Here is a 17,053-nt window from a genome sequence, read left to right as displayed (position 1 = left end):
GCTCTGTGTCCATCCATGCCACCATCTGTCTGGTAATTTTACTTTTGAGTCATTCCCCAGGGAATGTTGGTACAGTCCCCAGCATTTCACAGGGCTCAGTATGTGGTCAGTTTGTTTTCTTTTCTGCTGATGTAAGATTTTACATGCAGTGAGAAGCTCAAACCTCTCTTACACTTTTATTTTTTTAAGACGAAGTTTCCTCTGTGTGTCTTTGGCTGTCCTGGAACATTATCTGTAGCCCAGGCTTGCCTCCAGTCACAGAGATCCTCTTGCCTTTGCCTCTCTGCCTCTCTCTGCCTCTCTGCCTCTCTCTGCTCTAGAGATCTCCAGTATCATCCTGAAGCTTCCTGCACATCCTTCAGTCAGTCCCCAACCCTACCCCCTTAGTGACAGTCACTGATGATAATGTAAATAAATGTACCTATTTAGAATTTCATACCAATAGAGTTATACAATGTATAATTGATCCAGGACCCCAAAGACCACCTTGGGTTTCAATGATTCCCTGGAAGGGCTCCCAGAACTCGGAGATTAGAGATTTAATCCCAGAACTTGGGATTAAAGCTGGGTACAGTGAAAGACCACAGATCAGCTCAGCAAGGGAGGAGCTGCATGAGCCAAAGGACAGGAGAAACCAGGCGTGAAATCCCAGTTGTCCCTACATTGGATGTGCTTGGTTGTGTCAGCAGTGAAGTGTGACACTTCAGGTTGGCAACAGGGAGGCTCATGGGAGCGTTGGTGCCTACACGTTTTTGAGAAGGGCTGGTCATCTAAGTACACAGTCCCCATGTGACTGACCTTAGGGACTCCGTCTCTATCCACACACTTCACTCAAGATCATACTGACCCAGTATGACCCAGTTGGTCAGGAGTGCAAACCCCTCCTATCCAACAGGATTTTGTAGGGTCCCGGGGTCCTCCCTAGAGCTGTTACAGGGCCTCTCTTAAAAGCAGGCCTTTCTCTGGAGCATACAAGATTTGAGCAAGCCAGGCCTGCTGAAGTAACCCTCTCTTTCACAAGAAATAGTCTTCTGTCTAAAGCTCCTCTTGCCAGCCTAGAGGCTCATCATAGGGTTGCATGTACTGTGTTCTTGCTCTTAGCCGTGTAGGAAACATACCACAGAATATTTATGCCTGGATATTTCCCAGCTCCAGGTTCGTATTAGTTAGGGTTTCTGTTGCTGTAAAGAGACACTAAGACCATGGCAATTCTTTTTTATTTCATTTTTGTCTGAGACAGGGTTTCTATGGGTAGCTCTGACTGTCCTAGAACTTACTGTGTAGATCAGGCTGGCCTTGAACTCTGAGATCTGCCTGTCTCTGCCTCCGAGTGCTGGGATCAAAGGTGTGTGCTACCTTATAATGGTGTGTGCCACTCCCTATAAGTCCATGGGGCCATTTTCTTTCAAACCTTCACAAGGCTGTTCTGAAATAACTATTCTGCCAGGCAGACCTGGCAAAGAGAAAGTGTCCCTTTTAGGAGCTGGGAGTAGCCACATTCTGGGCTTGAGGGCTGTCTGTCTCTCTTGTTTCTTTAGGAATCCGCTCAGAATTCGATGACATTGATATGTCCAACCCAAACTGTGTGGTGATTGCGGATGCTGGGGAAGGCTTTTCCTATCAGAATATGAACAGAGCCTTCCAAGTGCTGATGGAGCTGGAAAACCCCGTGCTCATATCCCTGGGAAAAGGGTGAGTAGGGCAGCAGAGGGAGTGTGCTGGGCAACTCTAAGTAGAGACAGATTCAGACAGGTGGTTTGGGAGTGAGCACGGGGCTCTCCTCCCTCCCTTGCCTTTTCTCTTCATTCTTCTTTTTCCCCCTTTAATTATCTTCCCAGAGCTGCCTGACCAAGTTTCTGTATGAATCTTGGTCCAGGAGAGGGGTAGGGGCTTCTGCCTAAGGAGACCTCAAAGGCTAGGTGTCAACTGTCCAAAATTTATGGTAACGGATGCAAAGGTCCCTTAGCGCAGGATATAGCACAGAATGATCAGGAATGGTTCCTAGGGATGCTTGATAAAGTAATAGGTGGACTCAGGGTCTGGGAGGATGCTCTGGGCTGGGTGCCCGGTGCTGGGTGCTGGGTGCTGGGTGTAGGGTGCAGGATGCTGGGTATTGGGTGTAGGGTGCAGGGTCTTGGGTGCTAGGTGCAAGGTGCAGGATGCTGGGTACTAGGTATAGGGTTCTGGGTGCAGGGTACTGGGTACTAGGTGCAGTGTGTAGGGTCTTAGGTGCTGGGTACTGGGTGTAGGGTCTTGGGTACTGGGTGCAGGGTACTGGGTATTGGATGCCGACTTGGTTCCAGCATTCACCTCTTTCAGCCTCCTCACTGTGATGCAGTTTGACCTGGCTTCTTCATGCCTTTGCCACCAGGCCTTCCACACCACAGCGTTCTGTGACCCTCAGACTGTGAGCCTGTGTTTCTTTCCTTTCTTAAATTGTCATGTATTTGGTCACAGCAACAAGAAAAGGAAACCAATGTGGGAGTCAGGCTTGACCTTGTTTTATAAGCTGTAGGTTTTCTTTGTTTTCATGTGTGTATGTACATGTGAGTGTATGCGTGCATGCGTGTGTGTGTGTGTGTGTGTGTCTGTGCACACACACACATGTGTATGGAGGCTCAAGGTTGTCAGGAGTATCATCCTCCATCCATCCTCCACCTTGTTCAGTGAGGCAGCATCTCTCAGTGAAATGAAGATCCAAGGCATGGCAGGCTCTCACTCGCCAGCTCAAGGGTCCTCTGTCTCTGCTTTCCAAGGCCATTGTGTCCTTCAGGCATTTACATGAGCTGGGGACCTGAACTCCAGTCCTCACCTTTGTACAGCAAAGGCTGTACATACTGAGCTATCTCCCCAGACCTCTTGGCCCGTTTATGGTCAACAAACAGTAGCTTGTGAGTGACTTTGTACACAGTGACCAACTATCTCTGTGACCCAGTTACCATCTTGTGAGCTGATCTCCAGAAGGCCGTGCATGTCTAGCCTGGTCAACAGAAGCAGCACCACAGGTTCAGAATCTCACGCCTTTGAGGTGGCATGATGCTTTGGCGTCCCTCCCAGCTTGGTAGGCATCAGGGTTTCCTGCTGGAAGTATTTCCATCCAGTGCTTTGGTGATTGGGCCCTCATGCCCATTGATCTAGGCACACATGGACTGCTTAACTCACTGGTCTGGGCCCTGCCCTTGGATATTTGAGTTGGCAAACCTGCACGAGAAAGTGTGCATAACGGAAAAGTAATATTATAAGGCCGTTTATGTCAGCCCATTTTTTCTTGAATGCAGTCTCATCGTTGCCAGAGGCTATTCCAGATTACAAGGATAAATGGATCGGTAGGACAGGATGGTGAAAAGAGCGATTGCTCGCTCTTGGCTGGGCGAGAGCTTCCGCACACTGAGCCGTAGGTGACGGTTGATTGGATATGAGTGGGCCTCCAGATTCTGACTTGGGTGAAAGGTGGGGTGTCTCCATCCTAGAGAAAGGGCTCTACATCTTCCGGAGGGTGGCAGCCTCTCCAGGCTTCCCAAAGGCCTAGGAAGAGCTTCTGTCACTACAGTCAAGGCCGGAGTGGCCTCCCCAAGGGTGAGAGGAGGCAGGATGTCCCTCTCCTCAAAATGGAGTGATTTACATTTGGCATCTGTGCGGGCTGAGAGAGGGAATTGGCTTTGTAATTTCTCCTGTCATGCCGCCATCAGAAAATTAAGCTGTTTACTCTGCAGACTATGGAGGTTAATGGCTCTTCTGGGAGAGGTCAAGTGGTCATTTTGCAGGGAGGCTGCACCGAGGAATCGGAAACGGCAGGAGAATGAAGCATAAAATCAGATCTGACTGCTCCTCTGGCCTGCTTCTCCCAGTAGCCACAGTGGCCCTCAGTGGCTGGAGGGCCCAGGGCCCTCCTAAACCTGCAACGGGCCACATCTAGTTGCTAGTGCAGGGACATAAATTAAGATGCCTGGAACAGTGTTTATAGCCAGCGGTTGGCTTCGGGTAGATTTTTGATTTCTTAAATGAGTAGCAAATAGAGAAAAATGGTGGGCTCTATTAAAAGCAGCCCAGATTCAGCTTAAAAAAGACAGTAAGAAAGAAGACTGGGGCGGGTGAGGGGGACGTAGCTTATGTTGCTTGTGTAGCACGTATGGAGCTCTGGGTCTCTTCCGTCCTCAGCACCACATAAACTGAGGTGGTGGTGCACACCGGTAATGCCAGGACTTGGGGGTGGAGGCAGAAGGGTCTCTGCGAGTTGGAGGCCAGCCTGGTCTACATAAAGAATGCCAGGCTACATAGTTGAGAGCCTGTTTTCAAAAACAAGCCTCTGCTTGTTGGGTGGATGGGTGGGGGAGGTAGGACAAGGTTTTCATTTTGATTTCTGAGAATCTATTTCCCCTGGCTCAGAGGCCAGGCTTTGGTGAATCTAATTAACCAAAGTCCTTTTTCCTTTAGAATAAACTTCTAGAACCGGGGCCAGCAGAGGTGTGGTTTAAGGACTCCTGAGGGGTGAGATTTCTAAATGTGAGGGGCCTGTTTTCATCCACCCTGTGTCCGGTATCCTCCAGCCAGCCCTGGGGCAGCCTGGAAACCCCCAGAATCACTGGCTGCAGAAAGCTGCACGTGTTCCACTTTTGTTGTAGATGTTTCTGTTTGCTTTCTGGCAAGCATCTCTGAGCTGAGTTAGGTCTATCCTGCTCTGTCTTCTGCCCAACTCACACACTCGCTCACCCTCTCCTCCTGAGAGCTTCCTCTGAACAAGGGTTTGAGACTCTGGGCCCCTGTCCAAGGAAGATGGCTCAACTGTGGGTTTGGAGGTGGCCCAGTGTGAAGCCCATCAGGTGCTCTGGTGATCCCAAAGTGCTCCCTGGGTCCTCACACTCCTTCCCCTCGCTCAGAGTGACCAGCTCCCCCTCAGGACACAGCTTGTCTCTTTATCACTTATTCATGCAGGGCACCATCTTCACTCTCACAGTTTCCCTTTGAGTCTGTTTACATCTCTTCTAGGCTGGGAGGCCAGGGGTGCCTGTTAGGTCTTGCAAGTCCCTGAGCCCTGCATAGAGTCCTGGCCATCTGCCACCCTGACAGCACAGCTCCAGCACCAGTGGCTCCCTCTGCTGGCCAGATTCTGTTACTCATGCTCCAGTTCTTTGAAACTCTGGACCTGGCTAAGGAAATAGTCATTTATAGTTTATTGTAAAAATAGAAAAAATAAAACTCTGTGTGTGTGCACGTGTGCATGCTTGCCTGCCTGCTGCCTGTGTGTCTGTAAGTGTAGATGTGCTCATGCCAGGGTGAGCATGTTAAGGTCATAGATTGGTGTATGTCTGTCTGTGTCTGTCTATGTCTGCCTGCCTGCCTGTCTGTGTGTCTGTAAGTGTAGGTGTGCTCATACCAGGATGAGCATGTTAAGGTCACAGGTGTGTGTGTGTGTGTGTCTGTCTGTCTGTCTGTCTGTGTCTGTCTTCCTGCCTGCCTATGTGTCTATAAGTGTAGGTGTGCTCATGCCAGGGCGTGCATGTTAAGGTCATAGATATGTGTGTGTCTGTCTGTCTGTCTGTGCCTGTCTGTGCCTGTCTGTCTGTCTTCTGCCTGTCTGTGTGTCTGTAAGTGTAGGTGTGCTCATGCCAGGGCGTGCATGTTAAGGTCATAGATATGTGTGTGTCTGTCTGTCTGTGCCTGTCTATCTGTCTTCCTGTCTGTATGTCTATAAGTGTAGGTATGCTCATGCCAGGTGTGTGTGTAGGGGCCACAGAACAACCTCAGGCGTTGCCCTTTACCTTCCCCATGTTTGAGACAGGGTCGCTTTGTTGTTTGCCAGGCTAGTTTCCAGGACTTTTCCTGTCTGACTTTCCCTCTGTCGCAGGAATGCTGGGTTTGCAGACACATCGTACCACACCTGGCCTCATGTGGGTTCTGGGAACTGAAACTCCTCATGCTTGCTTGGCAGGTGCTCTACTCACTGAGCCACCTCACCATCCCCAAGAAACCTTTTAAAAAAATTTCTTTAGGGCTCTGGAGGAGGGCCAGATCCCCAGAACCCACATATAAGCCATCTGCATGTAGCAGACTGCTCACACTTCCAGCCTTGTAGAGATGGATTGTTTATTCCAAGAGCAAGCTGGCTTGCAAGGCCAGTTGTGACAGCAAGCCCTGGATTTGATTGAGACACATTATTTTCCCCAAAGAATAGGGTGTGGGAGTGACCCAGGGGGCCTGACACTTAGCCCCAGGCCTCTGCATGTACATACACACACCACACATACATGTCACTGCTCCAGAGGCTGTGGGACCTAGGAGGATAGAGAATGTGTCAGACTATAGTCTCATACAGTTGCCAACATTATTCAACAATTTATACTCTGAGGGTTAAGAGAAATCACACGAGCAACGTTTCCATGAGTTCAAAAGATGTACACAACCATGGGATCAAGCTGCATGTGACAAAAATACATTTTTCCATAGAGGCATATAAAGGATAATTTAAACATTTAGTTGAGTAACAGCAGCAAGTAATAATGAGCATCTGAAGTAAACTCACTCCCATACCTGCGAGGAGCACAAAACACTTTGCAAGAATAATTCCATGTTTTGAAGAAACTGAGGTCATAGTCTCTTGTTTTCTCAGAGTTTTCTCACAGCACGAAGACCTCTCACAGGATTCCATTCATGTTCTGGCACATACACATGAAAAGAAGATAAAGAAAAGAAAAAAAAAATTCTTAGGATGGGATCTGCTATGTATCCCAGAATTCACAATCCTCCTGCCTCAGCCTCTGAGTGCTGGATTACAGGAGTGCCTCCCACCAGGTCGGGGGCTTGTATTATTTTACCACTGAGCTTCTGTCTCAAGGGTCTCTGTCGTAGCTCCTGGGAACAGCTATTTACAGTAGTAGTCTCCAGTCTTCTGCCGAGTGGTGTTGGTGTCCAGGCATCCTGTAAGGAACTTACAGCATGTTATTTTTTTGCCCAAGTTTCACAACAGTCCTGGATATGGGTGGTTTGTTTGCTTTGATCATTTTACAGGTGAGGAAGCTGAGGTCTAAAGGCTTACAGAGACCAGAGTCACTGTTAGAAAGCGGAGAGAATTTTGACGTTGAAGCCACCGCCGTCCCTCTTTTCTCTGGTCCTCAGCATACTCACTTAGTTAATGTCCCCTGCTGGACATAGAAGGAAGGGAAAACTGACGTGTGTGGTCAGACCTCTTAATTCTCAGCTTACATCCCCGTACCATTAGTGAGCCTCATCTCTGGAGTATGATGGATAAAGCCACCCTCTTGCCTCCTTGGTTGCATGGCATTGCTCAGAGAGCCCCAGGTATCGATGACTTTACAGCCAGGACTATAAGTACCTTGAGGCCTTGGTCTGATGTGGATGGGCTGTGGCCACTTGGAAGGGCACTGAGTCTAAACTGAGGAACGCTCTGAGGAGCTGAGCCTGCATCGTCTCTGGAGGTTGGGAAGACAGTCTTGTCTCACAGAAGCAGCTGGTGCCCGTGAAACCTGGCACCTTGCCTGACCCCGACTAACAGGAGATGTGGCAGGCTGCTGTGGAACTAATGGAGTTCTCTCCTCAGGCAGCAGTTAGGGGTTAATTATTAGCAATTAGGGAGTCAGCACATGCTCTGGGGGCCTGCCGTTCCTTCCCAGAACACGGGTCACTTGTCTTCCTCTGTGTTAGTAACTGGATCCATCTGTCCCCCTTGGGTCCCTGGTTAATCATTGTGGTAGGGTCCCTACAAGGCAGCAGCAGGGGGCTGGTGGCTGAGTGACCCATGATGCTTCTGCCTCTGCCATGTGGCCTCCATTGCTCACTCTCAGCATGTCATCGGTGCTGACCCGCACCTGTGGCTCTCTGTGTACCCCTCTTCTTCTGCTCTCTTGCAGACGCTATTACAAGGAGACCTCTGGCCTGATGCTGGATGTTGGAGGTTACATGAAGGCGCTCGAGGTACCTGCCCTGGTTCTGTCCCATGCCCCCTTCAGGCTTTCTGGAGAAGAAGGTGTACTTTACAGACAAGTAGCCTTTCATGTTTCTGCATGGGGCCTCCTATGTGGGGCTTTCAGCCACACACTCCTGTCTCCTCTGTGGAGCTAGTGGAGTTCTCTCCTCAGGCAGCAGTTAAGGGCCCATTACCTTGGTCATCATGAAGTCATTCTGTGTGTGTCATCCCCTGACCCCCAGCCAACCTCTGGGTGCTCTTTCCCAGCATGCTTTTCACCACTCTGACTCATGGTTTTGGTGTCTACAGATCACCTGTTTCCTTCCCAGCCCCGTAACACCTCAGGCTATGTGTCCTCCCTGGGCCTTTCTGAGATGACTTCCCAGGTCATAAAGCCTTCTATGGCTTGACCTCTTGAGTCCACTGTGACTATGGCCTATCAGTTAGCTACGCCTGCCTAGACTCCTGCTCTCCCATGTACCAGCCCCACAGTAGTGGCAGCCCCTGTCCACTGTGTCCAAGTGAGAAGGGTAAGCAGGTGAGTAGATTGAATCCTAGACACCCTGAGGAGGGCTGTGATCAGCAAGGAGAGGCAAGAGATGGGATTATAGCTGAACAGGCAAATAATGAGAGCCTTTGTCCCCTGTCCCTTGGGGGACTTGTGACTTTGCTAGGTATGGTATGCCACTTGCTGTGGGCAGCCTTGGAGGTAGGTGTCCTAAGCATTCTGGGCAGCAGCCTGTTGGGGAGTTGCAACATGTTTGCCTGTGAGACGGTTTGAGGCCCAGGGCATCCTGCTTTGTGAAGGGCTCTGACCATCATGAGGAAGTCTTTCCATGTGCGGCTACTCTCATGTTCCTGATCTGAAACTCATACTGTGCCCTTTCTTTGCCAGTATGCCTGTGGTATCGAGGCTGAAGTGGTGGGGAAACCCTCCCCTGAGTTCTTCAGGTCTGCTCTGCAAGCCATAGGGGTGGAAGCCCACCAGGTAGGCATAGCAGGATTTCCTTTCTTCTTTGCATTTAAAAGGACGTTTACTTATTTATTTACTTATTATGGGTATGGGATTGTGTGAGTTCATTCCCTCCTTCCACCGTGTGGGTTCAGATTGACAGGGTCAGCAGCCAGTGCCCTTACCCACTGAACCATCTTGCTGGCCAGGGCCTTTCTCACTGTGAGGAATGAGACAGTTACTTGCCATGTACCCCAACAACTGGATCACACATATTCCCCTCTTAAAATGCTTTCTTCCTCTTTTTTTAAAAAATTTATTTTTGTTTATAAGAGTACACTGTCATTCTCTTCAGACACCAGAAGAGGGCATCGGATCACACTACAGATGGTTGTGAGCCACCATGTGGTTGCTGGGAATTGAACTCAGGACCTCTAGAAGAGCAGTGAGTGACTCTTAACCACTGAGCCATCCTCCAGCCCATTTTTTTCCTCTTAAAAACTAATTCTTTCCTTTCTTGTTTTCTGTGTGCGTGTACATGTATATGCACACGCACGCACATGTGTACCTGCAACTTACCTAAGTGTCGCATGTGTGCATTCATAGCACAGAGGGCAACCTTGCATGTTAGTCCGTGCCTTGCATCCGTTTGAGAGTTTATTTGCTGCTGCTCTGCCAGACTGACCAACCAGCAAGCTCCCAGGGATTCTCCTGTCTCTACCTCCCCTCTCAACATAGGAACACTGGGATTACAGATGTGTGGTGCTGTGCCCACTTTCCCATGGGTCTGGGGATCCGAACTCAGATCGTCATGCTTGGACAGCAAGCTCCTTTCCAAATAAGACATCTTATCTCCCTAGCCCCAGAACTAAGTTTTTTACTACCTTGTTTCTTTGTGAGGTGTCTGTCTGTTTGTTTGTTTAGATAGGGTTTCTCTGTGTAGTCCTGGCTCTCTTGGAACTCACTATATAGATCAGGCTAGCCTCTGCTTCCCAAGTGCTGGGACTAAAGGCGGTTCCACCATGGCCCAGCTTTACTGCCATGTTTTAAAATAAATCTCAGACCTATGGTATCCTTTCACATTATAATATTTCTTTTAAAACGTGGCATTTTAGCACAGCCACAAAGCAGTACAACCCCAGGCAATGACCAAAGAGTACATAGAAAAATGGCCAGTCTCCTGGCTCATTAGTACTACAAAAAGCATACTCCAATATGGCCACTAAAAGAGAGAAGTAGCAGAAGATGGCCAGCTTCATGTGGAGAAGCTGGAACCTACGTGTTCTGCTGGTAGGTCTGTGAGTGAACAGCACTGCCGAGAGGGAGCCTCTGGTGGGTCTTCAGTATTAAATGGGTCTACATCTGCTTCAGCGATGGTGCTCCCGGGTGAGGCCCAGATAACAGGGATGGGAATTCAGAGGACAGCACCACCACCACCACCACCACCACCACCACCACCACCACCACCACCACCACCATCATCTCGTAGGGTCAGAGGGTAACTCAGTAGTTAAGCACCTGCCTAGCAAGAACGAAGCCCTAGATTTGAATCCCACCACCACAGAAACAGTCTCCTAACGTCATTTAGAGATGTTCGCGGCAGCTGTATTCACAGTACCTAAAAGGTAGAGCAGAACTCAGAGGGCTGCCTATTCCCCACGAATGGGACAGCAGTGCATATCCCATCCGCACAGTGAAATGTCCTAGAGAGGAGGGTGACCCATGGCCATATTGGGAATGTCACCTTGTGGAGTACCTAGTCTCCCATGGGAGATAAAAGTGTTCTAGAGCTTACGTGGGTTTGATAGCTTAGTGGGTAAAATCCCCTCGAGCCAAGCCTGATGACCAGGCCTCACGGGGTGCATGCAGGGAGGGAACTTGTCCTGGTACCGCCGTGTGTGCTGTGCTGCACACCTGGCTCTGTGCCTAGCACTTGCAGGCTAATGCAGCCTGAATTTAAACGCAGTACCTGTGTATTTCCTCCATGTCCTCCTGTCCTGGCTCCAGCCTGCCACGTTGCTGAAATGCTAGTTCGTGTTATTTGAATATCAAGATGTGTACACATTTTAGGACCAGTGTCTCCTAACTATGTGCCTGCAGAGTAATACCGCCTGCCTCTGTGTTACTGTCGCTGGTTTGTTTTTGTTTTTTTTAATAAATGTGTCTTGTGAAGGGCTACAGGCTGCTCCTGTGCCAGGTTGTGGCACACCTTGACTGTTCTGAGCTTCCCTAATCAATAAAGTCTTTACTGCCATTTCCCTCGGTGTTTTGAGCCTGAGCTCCGGTGGCGCAGCCCCCAATCCAATTCCCAACATATCTTTCCCAAACAGCCTAGAAACAACAGGGAACTGGGCTGACCCTAGATAATTGGAAATTCAACCTCCTTAGAGGTAATCAGGTTTTTTCCTAGGGTCCAGAAATCTGGAGAAGAATAGCACACCTTTCCCATGACTTCTAGGAATTCCTAAGGCTGCGCTAGAAGCTCTCTGCACAGAGGAAGGTATTGCGGCCTGCCTGACCACCTGCTGGCTGTGGTAGCACCACCCCTGTTCTTAAGGGGTGAAGTCTCTAGACACTGTCCTGGGGAGAGCCACTGTTCCGGGCTAGCATCGGGGCCTGACTTTGATCCCTACGACCCTCTTGAAGGAGGAAGTGGAGAACTGACTCCTAGAATTACACTGTACACACGCACGTGCGCGCGTGCATACACACACACACACACACACACACACACACACACACACACACACACACACACACGGAAATATAATCAAGGGCTGGTGACGGACTCTGTCATAAAAGCCTTTGCTCAAAGCACTGATGATCTGAGTCTGATCTCTGTAACCCACATGATGGAAGGAGATGGCTCATTCATGCAAGTTGCCCTTTGACCTTCATATGCACAGTGACATGTTCATGCCCACTGCCCACCATAGAATAATAAATAAATTAGCATTTTTAAAAAAAAGCAATTGAGGGACAGGCTCATAGCTGTCTAGAGCAGGCTGGCTGTAAGACGGGGCCTGTGCCCTCCATTTATTCCTGTTTCGAAGGTCAGTGCTGTAAGAGTTGGGGCAGTCTGTGCTTCTGGTGGGAGTGCCCACAGTTGAAGGTCACGACTTTTGCCCTGCAGCCTTTCCATCGAAGCCTCGCTGCTGTGGTTGCCGAGCCTTATTTCTAGTGTTTTCTCTAGGAATGAGGTGGACTGGGATCAGGAGTGTGTGTGTGTGTGTGTGTGTGTGTGTGTGTGTGTGTGTGTGTGTGTGTGTGTGTGTGTTTAGAATCCAGGAGAGCAAAAGACAGAAGTGGACCCAGCCCAGCTGGATATGAATGCTTTGGCCCAACATGGAGCCCCCAGCACCACAAAGTGGGAGTGTTGGAAGTCCTGCTGAGACGCGCATGCGTCAGTCAAGCTTCCAACACCTCCTGGTGTACGGCTCTTCGGAGGCTTTTGTCCTCTAGAGCTTTTTCTAGTAGAGTTAATTTTCTCTTCAAAACACAAGTTCAGGGACTGAAGGAGAAATGGCTGCTCTTGCAGAGGACCCAGGTTTGGTTCCAGCACCTACATGGTGGCTCCCAGCCTCTTGTAACTCCAGCTTTAGTGAAGCCAATGCTCTCTTCTGGCCTCCTTTGGCTCCTGCACGCACATAATGCACATGAACTCACGCAGGAGGGACACATACACATTAAAAACAAACAAGCCTCCTGTCTAATCAAAGGAGATCAAAAATTCCAGAGAAGTCCCAAGGGGGGGAAAAAACTGTCATTCCACCATTCTAGAATAACATAATTTAAGCTTTCTAATCTTTCTCCATAGACAATGAATAACCTCTACCTGCTATTTGAAACATGATTTCCCCCTAAAAATCTGTTGAGAAAACTTTCCTTAGTGCTTATTTAAGCAGTTTTGTGAAGTAACTCTTGTGACTGTGTAATATTTCACCATGTTATATTTATATGTACACATTTCTGTATATATATGCATGCATCTGTGTTATCATTCCCATTTCTGGATATTGGGTTGCATCCTCATTTCTTCTTGTTTATAACCCTGGTATACAGCTTTGTTGCATATTTTTATATCTTTGTTGTTATTTTCCAGACACTATAAATAAGTTTGTAGCATACAGCATTTATTCTAGTTTGGAAGGGTTGTGTCAGGTTGCTCATCTCTCCACATCTTTACCAACACAGGTTTTTTTGTTTTTGTTTTTGTTTTGTGTTTTTGTTTGTTTGTTGAGGTAGAGTCTCACTGTATAGCCCTAGCTGGCCTGGAATTCTCCATGTAGACCAGGCTGGCCTTTAGATCCACCTCCCTCTGCCTCAAAAGTACTGGGGTTGGAGGTGTATGCCGTCACACCCAGCTTCCACCTACCAATTTTCTGGGATTTTAGAAGTATGTCACTATGCCTTGTTTACCTAGCATTGGGAACCGAACCCACAGCTTCTGTATGCTGGCCAAGCACTTTCCTAAGTAAGCAACATCCCTGACCCAGTCTTTCCTTTAAAAAGGGATCCAGTAGTGGATAGATAGCTCAGTGGTTAAAAGCATTGCCTACTCTTCCAGAGGACACAGGTTCCATTCCCAGCATCCATGTGGTGGCTCCCAACTGGCTATAACTCCAGTTCTAGAGGATCCAGCCCCTTCCTCAGGCATCCCTGAGCACCAGGCACAGTTACACAGAGACATTCATGCAGGCAGAACACCCATATGTAAAAAAAAAAAAATCAGTGATCCTTGGCTTTGGCCATGTTAGTCCTTATAACTGTGCTAGGCCATGGTGGAAATGTCTTAGCAAGTGTCAGCTCAAGGTTTCTGAGGTGCCTGGTAGCTGAAGGTGTCAATATGGAGGACTCCCCTTGTGAGTTGTGTACCCTCCCGCTCCACAGGCCCTTCCTAGCCATGGGAACATACTTCTTGCCCTGCAGGCTCCTGGGAGAGCTGACAGCTCCCAATACACAGGTTTTCTTGGGAGACCCTTAGCCCCTGGAAGCCTCCAGTGCACGTCACCTGTTTGGCACCATTCTTCTGAGTGCCTGAGCTGGTGAAGGAGCAACTCTCCCTCAGGCAGATGGTAGTGACGGATCAGAGGATCTACTCTTTTTAGCCCAAACTAGCTTCTACCTCATTATAAAGTCAGTGATGACTTTGAACTTCTGGTCCCCCTGCTCCATCTCCTAAATCCCAGGATCTTAGGCCCGCACTACCTTGCCTGTTTTATGTAGTACGGGGGGGGGGGAGGATTGGATGGAGACCTTCGTACACTCTAGACAAATGCTTTACCGAGCGACCTGCCTGCCCAGCCCAAGAGTCTGCTCTACAGATCCAAAGCACAGAATCTGTCTTGGATGGTGACAGCCCCCTGCAGCTCTCTGCATTTCTGGGTTCTCTCAGAGTCTAGCCATTCAGTTGTGAATGTGTCTCCCTTCTATCACATCATACTCAGAAAGGAGTAAAAGCCAGGCCTGACAGGTAGAGGGTTTTTTTTTTTTTTTTATTTCCCCCGACAGTGCACCTCTTGACCTCCATCTTCTTGCCAATGATTTTTTAAATCCTAAATGATTTGGCAATAATTGCTCCTCTTGGTGTGATTATTGCCCTTCACTGATGGTAAATCTGTAAATTCCCCAGGGTCCCGAGAGCGTTTTGGTATGCGGAGCCCACAAGCTGGCCCAGACAGGCTTCACTGCACATCCGCTGGCTGCCCATGTCCAGTCCCAGCTCCCTGCCACCCTCACCTCTCCTTCCTGCTGCTCTGCCCCATGCTGGCATGGTCATTGTCCCAAGCACCCATCCCCCACATGCTCTATCATGGGTGATAGCATTTCCTCTGAGGGATTAGTTTCTCCTTCCTTCCTTCCTTCCTTCTCTCTCTCTCTCTCTCTCTCTCTCTCTCTCTCTCTCTCTCTCTCTCTCTCTCTTTCTTTCTTTTCAGATACCATCTCTCTGGGCTACATCAACAAATGCCAGCATAAAAGATCTCAAGAAGGGCTGGGATTTAGCTCAGTGGTAGAGCGCTTGCCTAGGAAGCGCAAGGCCCTGGGTTCGGGTCCCCAGCTCGGAAAAAAAAGAACCAAAAAAAAAAAAAAGGTCTCGAGAAGGCAATTTCCACTGCCCACTTATGTATGCGTGTGAATGCACATGTATGAGTTGTTTTGAGGCAGTATCTCATGCATCCAGGCTGACCTTGAACTCACTATGTAATAAAGGTGACCTCGAACTCTGTGGTCTCCCTGCCTCTATCTCCTAAGGACTGGAGTTACAGGCACACATCATCCCACTTAGGCATGCAGTGCTGGGGCTCGAACCCACAGCCTTGTCAAGAACTCTACTGACTGAGCTACAGACTCAGCCTGTTCCAGAGCCATGGCAGGTGCCAGGCGTGACATAGTAGTTGGGATTTACATTCCATTTGTAGGGAGCCCAGTCATACAAAGGTCCCAGCACCCTTGACAATGGTGGATGCTCGAGTTGGAACCCTTGAGTATTTAAGGGCCAAACCAACAGTTTTAGGACAGCTCCTTGAGAGGGGGCAAGCAAGTCCAACATGAGATGTCTGGCCGTCTGTACCTGAGGTCACTCTGTGCAAGTTGTGGGGAAGTCCCGAAGCTTTGGTGTCTCCTGTTCATGTGTGGAATGCCCCATGCTGTCCCACTACAGTGACTAGATGCCACCGGCTGGCTCCTCCCAGATGGCTGGATGGTTTTCATACAGCTATATGAAAGTGCACATGATAGATACAAACCAAATAAACGAATGAACACACAACTCCAGTCAAGCTCTTAGCAGTGTCCCCCAGCTCTGTCCTCCTAGAAAAGGGCTCCCCATTTCCTCATAGCTGGGAATTTCCACTGGCACTATTATTTTGCTCAGGATTTCTTTAAATTGACTCTTTAAAAAATTGTATTTTAAAAGAAACTTTGGTTTGTTACTGTAAGTAGAAGACCAGAAAGTATTGACTTCCCATAGTATTATTCTAAGGGTAGACACCATATCTGAGGATATTGATAGGAATCAGTTTGTCACTGGTAGTTGTAACATAGCTGGGAAACACAGGAAGAGAGATCTGAGAATTCCGGTGAGGATTTTGAAGTGCGGGCTGGTCCCTGTGCCCCTTTGCCTCTGACTGTTTCCTGTCCTTGCAGGCAGTCCCTCTCTGCTTCCCTTTTCTAGGAATCCCGTTGCTGCTTCTACTGCCCACCGCCTTGGCCTAATCCTTTCTTCTCATGATTGCCTTTGTAGTTTCAGGATCTATAATCACACATGTATCCAAATGAGTGCACGTGTACACACACACACACACACACACACACACACACACAATCACACACACATAATTTCGACTTCAGATTCTGCTTCTGAGAGGAAACATGCTATATTTGCCTTTCTAAGTCTGGTTTGTTTTGCTTAATGTAACAATTTCCAGTCACATCTATTTTAGGTGTCTCCATTGACACCGTTACACTGGGGACCAAGGCTGCAGCACACAAACTTTCAGGGCACACCCCCAAACCATATCCAAACCATGATGGCTGCCTTATTGCCCTGTCCTCATGTGAACTTTGCTGTGTTTGTGTGGAGACAGCTGTGGGTTTCTTTCTCTTCCAGTAAGGACCCCAGTCACATCTAAGTGCTCACACCAGGGGTTTACCCAGCTTTGCCTCCTTCAGAGAACTCATCTCAGTCCATGACATCCTCCCTACACACGGGCTGTGAGAACACCAAAGGCAGGAGCCTGGGCTAGTCCCTTTTGCTTGATGCCCAGTACCTCGAGAACTGCTGGTTCTGAGAGGTTGCCCGGTGTAGGGTTGTTTCAGATGGGAGGCAGAATCTACCCCACTGACTGCTTCTGAAGCCCTATCTGGTAGACAAGGTGTGTGTTTTAAATTTTGGTTTTTCTAAGTCCCTCCTCACAATTAAAGCAAACCTTTTGACCTGGGGACTGTAAAGACTTGTCAGACACTGAATTAGTTTTCACAGCGCAGTCACCTGGTCACAGAGTCTTTAACGTAGGGTAAAATGCAGCCTACTCTGTAGCGCCTGGTGCTCCTCGTGTTCTCGGGCCACCAAATCACTTTGACGGCTGCCGATTGATTTTACATTGGATAACTATATACTGGTGATGTCGGGGGTGGGGGGAGGGCACGCAGGCAGCAGGAGATATATTCAAGGTGGGTTG

The 17,053-nt window shown here is 48.8% G+C and overlaps 1 protein-coding gene across 1 annotated transcript in view; it reads left to right on the top strand.

Annotated features, from left to right (window-relative positions):
• Positions 1–17,053, top strand: part of Lhpp (phospholysine phosphohistidine inorganic pyrophosphate phosphatase) — an 88,932-nt gene that overhangs the window by 21,004 nt on the left and 50,875 nt on the right. The window contains exons 3-5 of the mRNA XM_032892419.1: positions 1,539–1,692; positions 7,866–7,929; positions 8,817–8,909. Of these exons, the coding sequence (XP_032748310.1) occupies positions 1,539–1,692; positions 7,866–7,929; positions 8,817–8,909 (311 nt within the window). The remainder of the gene's footprint in view (positions 1–1,538; positions 1,693–7,865; positions 7,930–8,816; positions 8,910–17,053) is intronic.

This window comes from Rattus rattus, chromosome 2 (assembly GCF_011064425.1).
Source record: "Rattus rattus isolate New Zealand chromosome 2, Rrattus_CSIRO_v1, whole genome shotgun sequence".
Lineage (NCBI taxonomy): Eukaryota > Metazoa > Chordata > Mammalia > Rodentia > Muridae > Rattus > Rattus rattus.
This window is presented reverse-complemented; position numbering and strand designations above follow the sequence as displayed.